This window comes from Gopherus flavomarginatus, chromosome 17 (genome assembly GCF_025201925.1).
Source record: "Gopherus flavomarginatus isolate rGopFla2 chromosome 17, rGopFla2.mat.asm, whole genome shotgun sequence".
In the NCBI taxonomy this organism is placed as follows: Eukaryota; Metazoa; Chordata; order Testudines; family Testudinidae; genus Gopherus; species Gopherus flavomarginatus.
The window spans coordinates 23,864,901-23,880,905 of NC_066633.1; the positions used below are offsets into that span (position 1 = coordinate 23,864,901).

General features: G+C 48.8%; 1 protein-coding gene across 6 annotated transcripts in view; it reads right to left on the reverse strand.

Moving 5' to 3' along the window:
- The window catches only part of EXD3 (exonuclease 3'-5' domain containing 3), a 588,712-nt gene that overhangs the window by 16,173 nt on the left and 556,534 nt on the right, over positions 1 to 16,005 (reverse strand). For all 6 annotated transcript variants that reach the window (XM_050926488.1, XM_050926485.1, XM_050926483.1 and 3 more), the window contains one exon: positions 1,922 to 2,015. In XM_050926488.1, the coding sequence (XP_050782445.1) occupies positions 1,922 to 2,015 (94 nt within the window). The remainder of the gene's footprint in view (positions 1 to 1,921; positions 2,016 to 16,005) is intronic.

Genomic DNA, 16,005 nt, shown 5'->3' on the forward strand with positions numbered 1-16,005 from the left:
TCTCTAGTCACATCACATTCCCTGTGCGTCGTGCTCTGGGGAGAAAGGGGCACCTATCGCAGCTGAATATAAACCAAAGCATTTCTGCTTTCCCATCCAGGACTCTGAAACGGGCTGCACAGGCTGGGCCAGTCTTGGGCTACCATGGAACAGGAACAGCTCTCAGCAGGGAAAGCTCTGATAGGACAATTCCCCCCAGCCAGGCACAGTACTGGGAATGAGAGTCACACATCTACTGCATCTTCCCTTCAGTCCAAAGGACCTTGCACTTAATCAATAGCAAATCCTTTGCATTTATAGCGCTCCAAATGGTTCACAAAGTACAGGAATGATCATTGTCTACACACTACACAGACAGGGAAACTGAGGGAAGGCCAGGTTAAGTGGCTTGCTTAAGGCTATGCTGTAGGTCAGTGGCAGATCCAGCAATGGACTCCCATCTCCAGACTCCTATTCCAGTGCACTGCCCACTGGACCACACTGCCTCTATGTCACTCACTGAAACGCTGCCACAACTGGGGTGAAGCATGGTAGCTGTAGCCAACACCATACCAGAGCAGACTAAGACAGAAAATGAATAATACCTCCCCACCATGTCTCTAAGGGCAGTTCTAGTTAGACTATAATCACTCCAGCTGCAATCTGATCCAGTTTAAGAGTAGCCATGGAGGCAGCATATGGGGCATTAGAGACACTAGCAATGAGAAGCCACTTTGCAGCCTGTGGTTGACACAGTTTGCAGAGAGTTAGATGGGGAAGTCCTTAGACTGTAACTAATGCACCAACGGGAAATCACTACACCCAGCGTTCAAAACAGCCCTCTCCACCCAACGGCCAGAGGACGAATTCTTCTAAATCATAGTGCAAAGTCAAAGAATGGCTCAATGGCTGGACTACTAGAGTTGTGCTTAGAGGTCCTGGAGTTTTGCTGATCAGGGTCTTTGTTTGCAAGCTCAGAAGGGCCTTGCTTATGGTGCAAATCCATGGGAAACCTACACCAGGTCTGGAAATGCTCTTTGCTGGCTGAGCCTGATTCCTTGGCACCCCGCAGCCTGTACAGTCAGGTACACCAGCACAGTAGGGGGTGAAAGACTCTGAGTCTGATCTGGTAAAGTTTTACATGCTGCACCACAAGGTGCAGACTGGAGAATCAGACCCTTCTTGTCTACAAAGGGCTAGAATATTGTCTGTGTGGGCTGGGTTTTTCCAAAGGGGGAGCTAGCCTTGCAACTCCCATTGGCTTTGAGTTGGGTGCCTAACTCCTTTTGGAAAGCCCAGTTGTAGTTCTTGATGCAACGTTTATATTTTAAGGAGTTGCAATCTCAGTAAAAAGAATCTGGAAATGAGTCCTTCAATTAAAAAGGCCACACAAATAACAAACGGGCTTTAGGATCAGCTACTGCTCCTATCTTCACAATACCCAGCTGCATGGAAATTGCTGGGGAGAAGAGATGATCGAGGAATTGCAACATAGTGTTGACTTCACCTATTGCACCTCTGTACCTGAACACCATCTACACACCAATACGATTGTGTGGGTATAAATCCTTGTAACTTATTTTTGCACTGAAGTCAAATGACCAACAAATCACACACACAAAAAAGCTGCTATCAAATGTCCCCTTTAAGCACAATCATCATCCCTGTTATTAGGGCTGGGCTCTCAGCTGGTGTGTACTGATATCAGTGCCCTGCATCTGATGGAGCTACACTGATTTACCCCACCCGAGGAACTGGCCCACAGAGCCTCAGGAGGCTGAGACGTTTTACAGATTAGGAGCTGGTCCTTGGGCTATTGTAAATCCTGCTGACAGAGTGCACAGGTGCTCCCAGTGCAGGAGTACAGTTCACTCACCGGCTCAGGCAGGAACGCAACCCCCTGGCCAGCCTGCATTAACCTGTTAGGTGCCCACTCAGTTACCTGCATCATCTTCTTCTGTTAAGAGTCCACTGAGCTGCATCAGTTGCTTCATTTGGTCTTTGGAGATCTTCAAATATTTGTCACCATTACACAACTAGCAAAATGAAGAGAGAGAGAGGAAGATTAGAAAGAGGGTGCTGGCTGAGTCCTCTGCCGCTTTGTAGCACCTTCTGTCCAAGGATCTCACTGCATTTTGCAAACCAATGAATTCAGCCTCACAATGGCCCTCTGAGGTTGGTCAGCATCATCAGCATGTTACATCTGGGGAAACTGAGCCACGGAGTCACAGACTGAGGCTGTGACAGCACTAGGGTAGGACACAGATCTCTGGAGTCCCAGACTTTGACCCTCCTTCCTATAGTAGAGGGCAATAGGGAAACCCACAAGAGAATTACGAGATTGAGGGGAAAACGCAACACCCCACCCCAACTCACTGCTGCTCACACTGGCTATGCAGCCGGGGTGGCACTCCCAGCCTGCTGCAGAGCCACAGGACTACCACACACTCCTCCAATGACACTGCATCCCCAGACCAGCGTCAGCCACAGAGATGAGCTGTGCCCTGTGCCAGGCCTGCAGCAACATGCTGCCTGTGCTCACTTTGGGTTCTGCCATGGCATCCGCAGCCAGCTGGCTAGGTGGAATGTGAACTCTTGACCCTTCTCACAGTGCAGCCCCAGCCCAGGGATTTCAAGGGACCTGTTCAGGCTTCCCCAGATGCCAGCCCCAGCTCAAAGAGAAGAGTGGGGTGTCTGCATGGGTCTGGAGGGAGGTAGCTGGGGGAGGCACTCTGCCCCAGCTAGTCACTTACAGCTTCTGATCCACTCCTTGGCAAACCCAGTTTATAGCCTGAACTCTGGGTCAAAGTCTCAAGAGAGAAAATAGCTGCCCAGCTTTATTGTGTAACGCTCCCATAAAGAATAATGGACTGAGATGCCCATTAAAAGCCCATGATAGGGCTTATTCATTAAGAGCCCATAATTTAACATGGCAAATCCAGCAGTGCTCTCTAGGAATCTCCATCCTGCCCCCTAAATAAATGAATGCCTTCAACCTTTCACGGCTAGCCAACTCCAGCCCTGCTCAGCATTGGGAGGACAGACACCTGCTGCTTCGTACCCTGGGGTACAGCTCGCTCAGCTGGGACCTGGATGCTGCCATAAAGCACCAGAAGCTGAGACTGTCTGTAAATGTCAGCAGGACCCCAAGATCCTGAGTTACAGCTTTGAAACTCACTCTTTGGCTCTCCCTATTTGCATAAATAGGCACAGAACTGAAAAGCTTGCTGAGGTAATGAGCTTTCTGAATGGGGCACCGTTGCCTTGCAAATCACTCCTCTGGGACAGATTTTACTTATCATGAGTAACACACACGGACCTACATTCTCCAAAATGACTAGTGATTTAGGGGTCCCAATCTGAGACATCTTAAAGGGGCCTGGTTTTCAGAAAGTGCTGAGCACTGTGAAAATCAGACCCCTTCACAGCGTTGGGCCTCAAGAACTGAACACCACCGGGTCACTCTGAACTCTGCCAAGACTTCTAGCACTGACACTGGAGGAAAAAATATTTCTCTCTCTTTTCCAGTAGGATGCGACTACAGGTAAAAATCCTGGCACAAGTGAAGTCAATGCTCAATCTCCCACTGACCTCAATGGGGCCTGGATTTCGCCCAGGGCCTTTAGTGGCGTTCTGTCGCATCAGTTTCACTGTTCTCCCTTGTACTGGCAGTTAGTGTAGGTCTTCCACACAGCAAAAGGGGGAGAGAGAATCTATTTAAAACTCAGGACGATGTGACTAATGCCACAAAAACGTACAGGGGGACTCGGGTGTGATACCCAAAGTGACCTGTAACTCACTAAAAATCCCCAAGGACTAGGCTTCAGGCTGACCAGTCCCTTTAAAGAACTGCAGCCAAGGCAAGTGATTAGAATGGTGCATGCCTTTTAAATGCAGCAAGTTACCTGCAGGGGTGACTCTATGTTCTTTGCCCCCGCAAGCATGGCAGTCAGGGGGCGTTTCTGTGAGTGATCCGCTGGTCCTGCGTCTTCAGCGAAGCCGCGAGACCGGCGGACCTCCCGCAGGCATGCTGCCAAGGGCAGTCTGACTCCCTCCCTCACGGCGACCAGCACGGCACCCCCCACACTTGCCGCCCCAGGCATGAGCTTGCTGTGTTGGTGCCTGGAGCCGCTCCTGGTTACCTGGTTGGGGTCTGATCCAAAGTCTATTGTAGATAATGAAAGTCTCACTGACTACAAAGGGCTTCGGATCAGATCTTTAGCACTTTTGATATGTTTGTGGAGCACTAACTGGACGTGGCAGAGGGGTCACAGCTGGGACCTATGGTTCCCCTTTCCCATAAGTGGAGAATCAGAGAGGAAAGTGGGACAACTATTGGTTAGAAAAAAATATACAACCACAAGCAGGGAGGGATGGGGCAGAGTGTCCCCAGTCTGGGCAATAACTTGGCAGTCAGGCACTCCAAGAAATGACTGCAAATGACTCAGCCTGTAAAAGGCCTCTGCCTTCTGCTCTCTGAAACTGCACCTCAAGCAAAGCCTGAGACAGTGGGTAACACGGAAAGCCCCAGAGAAGGCCATGCAATCAGTGATGAAAACTCTTCAGAGAACTCACTTTCCACGCACTATGGCAAATGCTTTGAGTTCTCTGATCAGCCACTTCCTTCCAGCCCTGCACAGCTGTTTTGCAGAGTACAAGGTGCCCTGAATGCAGTGAAATCAATTTCTCCCGTCCCCTCCTCAGTGCATGGGTCTTGCCACATGGCTGGATCAGATTAGACTGGCTTGGAATCCAGCAGCGACCAAAACCTTTGCAAAGGAAGGAGAATGCCCCCAGGGTTGCTGGCCCATTGAACTGTGTTGTACAGGGAGGGCTGGAAGGAAGTCTCCCCTCAGACCTTGCTTATGCCCTTCAGTTGGAAAGCTGATTAGGTTATAATTTTAAGGCCAGATTCTGGGATTCTCCCTGGGTGGGGGAGAGAGGAAGCAGGGAGCTCCCTTGCACACCTGGTCCGTGACAAAGCTCTCACTGATTAACCCCAAGTGAGTGCACTGGGGAAGTCAGATGCCCCAAAGGGTGCGTGGCTGAGTAAGGATGGTGCCAGGGCCACACCCCTTTCTGCACCAGCTGGTGGCTCAAAAAGGAGTGTGGGAACCACACCTCTGTGCCCTGGAGGCCTGATGCAGGGAGCCTCCCACCCACTGCCAGTGTTGGGGGCTCCCCAAACCTCTCCCTACCCTGGCAGTGACTCTAGAGACCATGATAATGGCCTTGGTTTGCAAAGCTACCCAGGGTATTATTCACTGAACCCAGAGCTGTGGGAAGAGAACAGTGCAGCCCCAGACTGCTCCTTGGTGATAACCATAGAAGAGCCTGACAGGCAAGCGCTCTGCATACTTGAGGCCTTGTATGGACTCCAATGCACACAACATGCCGTGCCCTGCAGCTTCCTCTCTTGTCAGCAGGCTCAGACAATGCCGTCAGCCAGTGGTCACAGGGCAGCACATGGACGATGTAGGCATAGCCTAGGGAGCTGAGGTGATGCGGCAAGAAGAGGAGCTCACTTTGAGGAGCTTGCAGGGGTATTAACCTCTCCAGCCATCGGAGGTCTCTGCCCTCCAGCCAGCCAGGTAGTGGACAGCCTTGGACTCAGCACTGATCTGCGACTCTCAGATTACAACACTGTTATGAAATGCTGGCTTCCCATTCTGCCTGGTCCCCTCTTCTCAGGCAGGGCCTGACCACCCTTCAATACCTCCAAGCCAGCCTACAACAGATCACTCTGCCTGGCATGAAGGCCAAGGCCACAGAGGAATGACAGCTTACAGAGCCCAGCGAATCCTGTCTCCTACACAACAAGGGCAGAGGAGGACACATCACCACAGTGCTTAACTCACGGCTCTAGTTCCTCATTCAACACTTGCTCACAATCTAGGACCTGCTCCTGATATTTAAGGCCTTCAACGGACTCAGGCCTAGCTACAACAGGAGATGGGAGGGGCCATGGAAAAACAGAAACTTGGGCGGGGGGGCAGGCGTGGGGACATTTTTTCCCTGTTTTTTTCAGAGGCCTAGTATGGAAGAACTGGACATTTTGGGACAAATGTAAAAGAAGCTGTTATATAAAATATTTTCTCTCAGAATGAGCAGTGAAAGGACTTTTAGAGTAATGTTTAAAACAATGTTCCTGCTGCCCTTCTAATGCTTTCTAACACTGGTAAGTATTGAAAATGAAGATACTTTAGGAATTACAGTATTAGAAGTAAAGAAAGTTTAGTTTTGATAAGCAAATAACTACTGCAGATATTTCAATCTTCCCCAGAATTTGGGGGGGGGTTCTGAAAACCCCCAGAAACACACATTTCTTTTCTATGCCTTGAAAATTTTCTGAAATTTTACATCCCTAGTAATAGCACCTCAGAGACTGCTGCTTCATCTGTGACCCAACTGCTCTCCAGGGGGCTCTGCAGATGATACGGTTTGTGGGGCAGGATATTCTCAGGGAAAGGCCCTCAGCTGTGGAACTTCACACCAATGGAAATCAGATTGGACTCAAACCAGACTCCACTTACACTCAGTGTAAGACCTCCCTTTTCACACAGCCTGATCCCAACAACTAGGGCTGGCTTGGCAATGAGGATGGAGAAAGGAGACAGAATAAGCGAAAGAAGAAAATCTAAGTAATGACACCTGATTCCGAAAGCATAGGGGAGAAAAGACACCTCTGAAGGCTAGTGTCACTAAGTATTCAGAGCTACATACAGTACTTCATTAGCGAGAGAGTGAGATAGAAACATGGTGATGACAGACAAACAGACAGACTTAATGGCCTCCTCCCCTCCTAAGTACAGTTCTAAATCAACAATTCCAGGATCACTTTTTGATGCCACATGATTTGCAAGCTGTCAGCACTCATGGGAAGAGGGACCTTGCAATTTGATTCCTCATTTCTTTTTATATGCTCTGTATTAAAACATAAGGCTTCCCAATTGTTCCAGTTCTCAGACATTGCAGAACATGCAGCTTTTGTTCCTTTCCCAAGCATTCATTTCCCTGAAAACCTGCACAGGCTCGTTGCTTTTGGGGTTGGGTTTTTTTGTTCTTTTTTTTTTTTGACATTTTCATGGAATGGATCTGGTGCAATGTATGGTGCCCAAGTGACTGCCCACAGCAGTAGGAACACAAATGGTCAGATGTGACCCAGAGCTCCTGCCGCAGTCTGAGAAACACACAGCCCAGGGAGGGAGTGGTGCCATTGCAGCTGGTTGGAAAAGGGCAAAAATGCTTTGCAAAAAATGTACGGAAACATTTTCAAATTCACCTAAATGATGTAGGAGCCTGAGTCCTGTTTTCCAATGATACCTAAACCCCACAGATTTTCAGTGGCACTTAGGCTTCAAATGCCCATAGCACTTTTGAAAATGGTGCTTTGGCTCCTAGGTCATTTAGACCCAGATCCTCAAAGGTATTTATGCGCCTAACGTCTATGGATTTCACTGCGCCAATCTGGGCCATAGGCACTTTGGAAATATTACCCTTAATCAATATTTCTCTGTCTTTTCTTTCTTGACATTTCAAGAAATGTTGGCCAACTCCAGCACCAGCAAATGCATGGGGAGTGTGAGAACTGAGCGTGCTCATGATTACCAACCGGAGCAAAATCTAGGTCCAGCTCTGGGCCACGTGAGAAATGCCTGCAAGTCTCCCATTCCAAGGAACCAGGCCTGCCCACTGAAAACAAACATTCCTCCTTCGCTCTCTTTTTAAAAGACTTAACCAATGAAAAAGTGACACCAAATGCGCTCTTCCAAAACACCAGGAACTCAGGGGGGAACCTGGTTGGGAGAACCAGAATTCTCAGAGAAGCCAGGTCTGCACTACGAAGAATCACAAGGGAGGAGTCACTTCTGATTTCCCGAGGAACAAAACATAAGGCAGAGTTAAATTATAACTTCAGGAGGTTATCGGATCTGATCTTCTCAGGGTTTAACTGTCTTGAGTAAACACAGACCTTAAATCTCATGATTGTCTTACTTTTCATTTGCGTGCCACTCCTGCATTTTAACTGCATCTCTTCAAGGTGTAACCATGCTAGGGCTTAGACAGAAACTCACAACTTGCAGGTGAGGTTGAGATGTGACCAATTTACTGAAATACCCTGAAAAATGTTTGAGAAAAACAGGTGCACTTTTTGACCACAGGGGAAGAGACTGTTTCTCTTTTCATTGAACATGAGCTCCGTCTGCACAGCAGCTGGGAATCGACGTGGACTCCCATCAGTATTTCCCATCTCTGAGGCCATATGAAATGCTGATTTCCAAGCTCTTGATAACAGAAGCTCTGGGCTGACTGAAGGTCAGTTAGGGTTTACTGTCTGAAACTCAGCTCCTGCACTGTGCAAGATCAGGGCTTATGATAATCTCCAGAGTCTCCAAGGGCAGAGACCTACTGCAGATTCTTTCCCAAGAAGTTCAGGAGCCCCTCAAACCAGTTCACTCCCCTCTACCCTCCTTATTGCTCTGACACTCCTGGGTATGACACTGGGGTCAGTTTACACATAATGGAGACCTGTTCTCCCACTCATGGGTTGGAGGCAAGTCCTCTCCTAATTCCCATGAATTTTACTGTGAGTTAGGCCCATCACTGGCTCCTCCCTGCCGTGGGTGAGCAGACCCCTTTGTGGGGAGGTTCTACAGCCTTCTCAGGTATGCATCTCCTGCCTTTGCACACTCCACTTGCAAGGGAGACAGCTGGAGCAAGGCCTCTTTTGGTTGACGCTGCCCCCTACAGGGTAGGAAATTTTCTCCTGGGCAAGATTTGCATTTGATGCTGAACAGAGCTACAAAGGCTGCTGCTTTGCAGGGCACCTGTGACTTACCTAAGGTCCTTGTATGTCTTACAAGCCGCCTTGGGACTTCTGGCATGGAAGGTGCCTTATAAATTGTATTGGATTGCAACACAGCAGACAAAGGTGAATTGGCTGCATTTATTGCATTCCCTTCCTTGTCACACAAGCAGCTTAGGAAGCTTGTGCCAAAGTCTGCACGAGGCAGCCTCCCTCACTATACAGCTCTCAGCTCCATCCAGAAGGAAAGAGCACCTTGTTTGATTTGTTCAGAAGGGATTACAAGGTGACTGAGCCAGATCTGTGCCTGGGAGAGCAAACAGTCAGGCTTCTGGGTGTGTTTTCCATCGATCAGTATCATTCTTCCAGAACACGGAGTGTCCCAAGTGCACACAGCACTGCACAAACATAGATAAGGAAATGTTCCCTGCCCCAGAGAGATGACAGTTTAAATCAGACTAGCAAACCTAAGCCATTCCACAGGTGAGGAACTCAGGGAAGGGTGGTGTAGGTCTAGAATAAAGATGAGGTGCTCAAAAAGGAGGAGAGAAAAAGGCTCTTGGCAGATGAGTGAGAGAGTCTTGCAGGAGTATGGGGCAGTGTGATGGTAGCCATGGACCTGAGGTTGGAAGAGGAGACAAAGGCGAAGGAAGGGGACAGGACTGGGAAAAGGCCAGATCTCCTGGCTCCCAGCCCAGTGCACTGTCAACCTGTTCATCCCAGCACTTGCTGGTCCCTACTGTTAATAGTCTCAGTAAGAGTCCAAGGGCTGGATGGGCCATGGAGACGTAACTTCCTTCTGGCCTCAAGAAGTGGTCAGACCTGAAACACATCGGTGGGAGGAGGTGGCTGATGTTCCTGTTGTGGGGATATGCAGAGACTGGCCATCTCCAGAATACAAAATCAAATTAGCAATGATTCCGGCTGTTCAAAATGAAATCTCTCCTTGCTGTTTGGCAATGGACTAGGACTCCTGGCTTCTATCCCCAGCTTGGCCACAGATCAACTGGGTGACCTGGTGTGGCCTATAGGGGGAATAAGATTTATCTCCTAGTCCTGAGCCTTTAATGCCATGACCAACAAAGCCATCACCAGGCCCCAGCTCCCAAAGGAGTGGGGCAGGCACAGCAGACATATAACCACTTAGTGGCAAAGGCAATTAGTCATCATAAACATTTCAATGAAAATGGTTTTAATATCCCCCCTAAACATGGTGGAACTCATCGAACGGCGAGGGCAAGCCCGTCAGGAACGCTGCCCCGATCAGAGCTCACCAGCTATCTCCCGTAAAGGGGTGAGATGAGCTTGCTGGGGTGGGAGGGGCAGACAGCTGCACTGGCAGAGCAGCCTTCTCAGCCTGAGCTCTGCTAATGGGGAGTTTTAAAGGGGTGCGGGTGGGGAAGGAATGAGCCTCTCGATGGGAAAAGGACTGACTTCCCCCTCCTTGCACATGTCTGTTTTCCCTGGACCTGTTGTGCTAGGTTAGAAAAAAAACAGGGCACAGAAAAGGTGGTGCAGATATAATTAAAGCCAAAATTCATGGGAACATTCTTCAGCCCTTAATGATGATGACACAGCTAACACGAGACCTGCAGTTCCGATGGGAAAATATTCAGAGGGGTTGAGACAGCTAAGGCGGAATACAACTGCCTGGTCACATGACTCTCCTCAGCCAATGGGACTGGGAAGGGGTTGCATTTGAACAGGGGCAGGCGAGCAGTTCATCAGGTAGCAAAGGGAGAGACAATGTCTCCTTTGGAGCAGCAGCAAGAGGGCATCAATCAGAGCTGCCTGAGCATGAGTGACGGGCTGGAGCTCAGCCTGGAGAGCTGCTTGGCTTCCCGGCACATGACACCTGCTAGAGCTTGCAGCTGCTTCAGGAGGGTGCAGGGAGCCTCTGCAACAGCCACACACAGCGATGAGCTGACTTGCTGACTCCAAACCCCTGGCACATGCCCAGTGAATGGGCAGGAGCAGGGCAGCCAATGGCTCACCTCTTCCTCCATGCAAAACATCTCAGGTGAAGTTAATGCCACATAAACACAAGCCCCTGCAGAGCAGAGAGAGCATCATCTCCCCCGGCACCCCAGCCCTGTCCTGCGTGCTAGGGCTGGCTCAGTCTCTGGGGGCTCTCTACTCAGATGGCTGCCAGCTACTGTTAACTGGATGTTGTTCCACGGGCCGAGGGTAGACGGCAGGGGATACCCTGTGGTGATTGCCAGCTGGGGCTGGCTTCACTTTGCTGATCTGGAGGTGAAAAACTCTGCCCCAAACCCCGCAGTCTCCAGAAACACAGGGCTCTGGGTCTGGGACATGCGAGTAGGGCAGACAAGTGCCTAGAGAGAGAGGGCTGGCACCAAGCATGGGCAGAGCAATGCAGGTCGCCGCAGAGCCTTTATTCCAGGTGAGCACACAGCAGAGGAGGAGCCCTCCCTTTCTCACGCTAGGGCAGCCCTTGCCAGCTCATGCTTAGTCACTGGCAAATCCCAGGCTAGCTTCGTTCTGCCCCCTGTGAAATGGATCTTGGCTGCGCCCCTGCTGAGGCAATCCCAGACCTCGGGAGCCGTGGCAGGTGTGTGTTCCCACGGCAGCCCTGCTTCCAGCTGCCAATTGCTAGGCACAAAGGCTGAGCAGAGTATACAGCACTAGTCCCATCGGGCACAGGAATCAGGCCTGTCGGCCTGACAAGGGCTAGGTCAGGAAGTTTCCTGGCTTGGAAAGTGATTTTGGGGGAATGAATAATTTCCCAGCTCATTAGAAAGAGGAAAAATAGGGGTGACAGCCTTCCCCTCTGCCCCACCACAGCCTCTCAGCCTCCTCCTGTAGAAACTCCCCTTTTTTCAACCAAACCTGCTTCTCCTGACGGGATTGCTCCATGATGTCAAAACTCAGGGTTTATGACACTGAGGTGCTGGCGAATGTGATGTCACCAACACTGGATTGTGACACCACAGAGTGAGTCATGCAGGAGGAGTGGCTGTTTCCACTCAGCTATCTTACAGACTCAGTGAGGATCTGGCCGTGTCACATGGTTAGTATCTTTGCCTAGGCTGGCTGGAGCACGGCAGAGGTTCTTTAAGACCTCTGACCATGGCCACTGCTGTGAGCTCCTTGAAACCTGTTAGGACAGGGATCAAGTTGCAAGCATGCCCAGTGCAAACTAGACATCTCCAGAAGTCTGAGCAGACTCAGAGCTGAATGCTGGGACTGCCCTGTTTTGTGCATACTGAATATGACACAGTTCAAAGGAATTAATGAGCCAAACTGAGCCAGGGGAAACACCCCCGATGGTCAGATTTTCTCTGTATAAATTGGACAGGGAGGAGAATGCAGGTGAGGACGCCTTTGGAAAGGCAGGACCAACTGGGAAGCTGGTTTGGTACTGGCTCTTCTGGATCCTGTTTGTGCAGAACGATACCTACCTTCTCTCTCCCACCTGGGTGGGGAATCGACCCACAGGTTATTTCAGATAGGGAAGGTGATGCAAACCACAGATGACGTTCTTCCCTTCTCAGAGCTAAATGCCTGAGCAAGTGACAGTTGAAACCTCAAAAAGCACCAAGCTTTGGATGCTCTGAGCTGGAATCCTGATAGTTTCAGTGAGCTCTCCAGCTCCGCTCTGAGTCACAAGGGAACAGCTCCTCTATCTGGGCTTCCATCTCAGCTCCAACCCAGGAAGCTGAGAAGCTTAATGAAAAACTTACAATACGCAACGTTAACAGCCAAACTTTCTGGAATTCTGCAAAGCTCCCAGGGGCCAGGGTGAGCTCGGCTGAAGTTCTAGGGGTTGGTTTGTTCATACTTAGGTCAAGCTTCTGGTGGTTCATATTTTAACAAAACCATTTTTGCTCAGCCCTTTATCTGCCCACCTTGGTAGTCCTAGGAGGCCCATCAACCTGGTATTCAGACAGTTACCTCCTGTTACTATATCCAGAACAATATTATCCCTTTTTGTAACTGCAGCACACTGTTGACTCTCACTGAACATGTGATTCACTATAATAACCCCCCAGATGTTTTTCAGCAGTATTGCCACCTACCAAGTTATTGAGCTGTAATAATGTCCAAAAGAAAATCCACCTCTCTTTGGCCCCATAACTGCAGAGATTGTTTCATTATTTTTGTAGTTAAATGGAACAATGTGAACCTCATGCTGCCTCTTTAAGCCATTATATGGACTGTGAGGTTTTTTTTAAAATATGGAGATATACCTATCTCATAGAAGTGGAAGGGACCCTGAAAGGTCATTGAGTTCAGTCCTCTTGCCTTCACAGCAGGACCAAGTACTATCCCTGACAAATTTTTGCCCCAGATCTCATAATGGCCCTCTCAAGCACTGAACTCACAACCCTAGGTTTAGCAAGCCAATGCTCCAACCACTGAGCTATCCCTCCCCCACTGAATATGAGAACCTGGTTTGGCTGGATCTACACTGGTGAAGTGTCACCTCCTTGCTCCCCTGGGACTTTCTGGCTTGGAAAACCCTCGGTATGTCAAAAGAAATTGTAAATGTCAAATAAGTTTCCAAGTGCAATGAATTAACTCCTAGTAGCACCTGATGTCAGCGCAACACAACAGGGGTCTTTTACTCAGCATATCTCTTTTCCTACTCACTTCCCAATCTCTTCCATTCCTTTCCTTCCCCATCATCACTATATGGCTGAGACAGATGTCATCTGGTGGAGTGATATGGAGAAAGGGCCACTCCCTGACGAATGCAGATTGCAGGTCTCATTTCAGCTGTTACAATCAATGGGCCTGCCGTTAAACACAGGACACTGGGCATCCAAAGTTTAATTCAGTTGTGTATCCAGATTAGAAAATTCACCAGAATGGAAATGAAATGGACCTGAAAAGCTTGGCTAAGCTTCCTCATTCTAATGGCTCACCAGAGCAAACTGTCTTCCACTACCAGAGGCAATACAGGGAGAAGAACAAGGGTTTTTCTTGAGAGTTTGGTACTTCTGCTACTGCCCAGAAGCAGGAAGTGCAGAGACATGGGGAAAAATTAAATCAAAAAAGGGGTAACAAGATTTTACAAATTTCAAATAAAGGTTTGTGTTTTGGTTTGGTCTCAGTTTGGGCTGAAGGTTTGTGCCTGGTTTTATTTGAACTATATTGGTTTGCCTAGCCCCTGTGTGTGTGCGAGTGTGTTTGTTTATTAGTGTCAGTGTAAGAAAGTGTGTGTGTGTGTGTGTATGTGTACCATTGTATATATTTTCCATCACTCTTTTCCCAAGTTTTCAGCTCCTCCTTGTGACATACACAGTTCAGACAATCCCATCTTGTTCTCATAAGCTCACTGGGCCTGATTCTTGCTGCCACCATGCACCTTGTGGTGTCATTTACACCGATGTAAATGATGTCTGCAAGTGCAGAGGAGGGAGAGTCAGCCTATGGACAGCTACCCCTTCCCTTGGAGAGAATGGCCATCACTCAGACATGGCTTCAGAGAACAACACATTTCTGAGCATCCTGAGGCGTCTCTATTTTCCCTTTGCACTAGGCAACTTTTATCTTGAGCTACTGACATCCCGGTAGCCGAGAATTCTACAACTAATGTCAACATGTGGCACTCAGGCAAGATTTAATACCATCCCATTGTAGGCAGCGGTGGGGCAGTGAAGAGATGGCATGCTCTTTGCTCTCGTTTTCTCTTGTTGCTTTTAAAATGATCTTACATCTTTCCATCCCCTATCCCCTGAAGGATCCCAACGTGCTCTACACCGACAGCCTACATCTCACTGATCAGAGATCACATGCAAGGCTCTGCTAGCTCACCACAGAAAAGCAGCAAAGATTTGACAGCACACAACAGCTCAAGTGAACCATTGAGGACAAACACTGATGAGCATTGTATCCTGTTTGTTTATATGACAGGGTAGCCTGTGAGAGCAAGGGCCAGGATTCAGTGACCCAGGAGGTCCCTTAGTCCTAAATTAAATCTGCAGGGGGAATTTAGGGAGGCAGAATGTGACATCCTAAGCTGGAATTTGGCCAGGACTAACATTCCTATTTGTTCAAGGAATGATGGTATTGTTATGACCGTAAGAGGCAGGTCCCTGCCTGCCACTGGGGAAATGGGAGAGGCAAGGGAAATGGGGGTTGTGTTGGGGCAGTGGTAGACTATTTACTGATTCATCAGCATCACTTCCCCCATTGGCAACCAGGAGTTCCTTAGAGGTCTCTCATGCAAGTACTGAGCTAGCCCAACCCGCTCAGCTGGCAAATTTTATGGGATCACAGCCCATGACAATCCAGCATTCCCACTGCTTTCTCTGCTCCCTCTTCACTATTAGTCATAGGTTTCTGGAAAGTTTGTCATGCATAAGAAAGTGCTTCAACTTATATCAGCCAAATACTCCTATTGTGAGTGACCCACTCCAGCTACCGTGAAATACAGAGTTGAAACATGATGTTTCTATTCCCTTTGGAGGTAAAAGGTGTGGGAAATCAAACATATAAGGAATGTCTTTAATTAGTCTCATTTGCATAGCAGTGGGAGAGGCTCATCTGATTGCTAAAAGGGCCTCATTTGTTTGGGAGCAGGAAACAAGAACCACAGCGCATTCAAAGGGAGCAGATTAGCAGAGGTTCCCTGATGACAAGATTGGGAGATACAGCTGGAGGGAGGTCATCCATGGGTCAGAGTAAAACTGGCCAGAACTGAAGGCGACATGTTCGGTGACTTTATAAGGTACCATCTCCAGCTGCATTTTATTTTCAGCACTCTGAGGAATTGCCCCTTTGAGGGCATCTCCTCCTGCTTTATACTGGCTTTTTTTTTTTTACAGCTGCCCATATCAAGAGGTTAATATCAAAAGACCTGATCCTGTGAGGTGCTGAGCACATTCTGGGACCTACAACTCCCTGAGGTGCTCAAATACCCTGGGGATGGACATGTGTAAGAACCTAGATGGAACGGAACAGAAATGACGTCAATGGGAATTCAGAGCTTTGCGCATCCCCCAAAAAAGTGCTCAGCCCCTTGCAAGATCAGGGTCTATAGTGGTTGCTGCCCAGATCAGCTGTGCCCTGAGAATCCAGTAGCCAAGGCAGCTGTTTCACTCAGTTACAAAGTTGTTGGTAAAATATCACTTCCGGAATACATTGGTTATTCTAGATTTATCTGAGTGTGCTACAGGAGACACTCAGAGTAGCTGCTTGGATCCCCCAGTCAGCTAGCACAGGCCACGCCATTGTCATTTGTGAGCTTTATT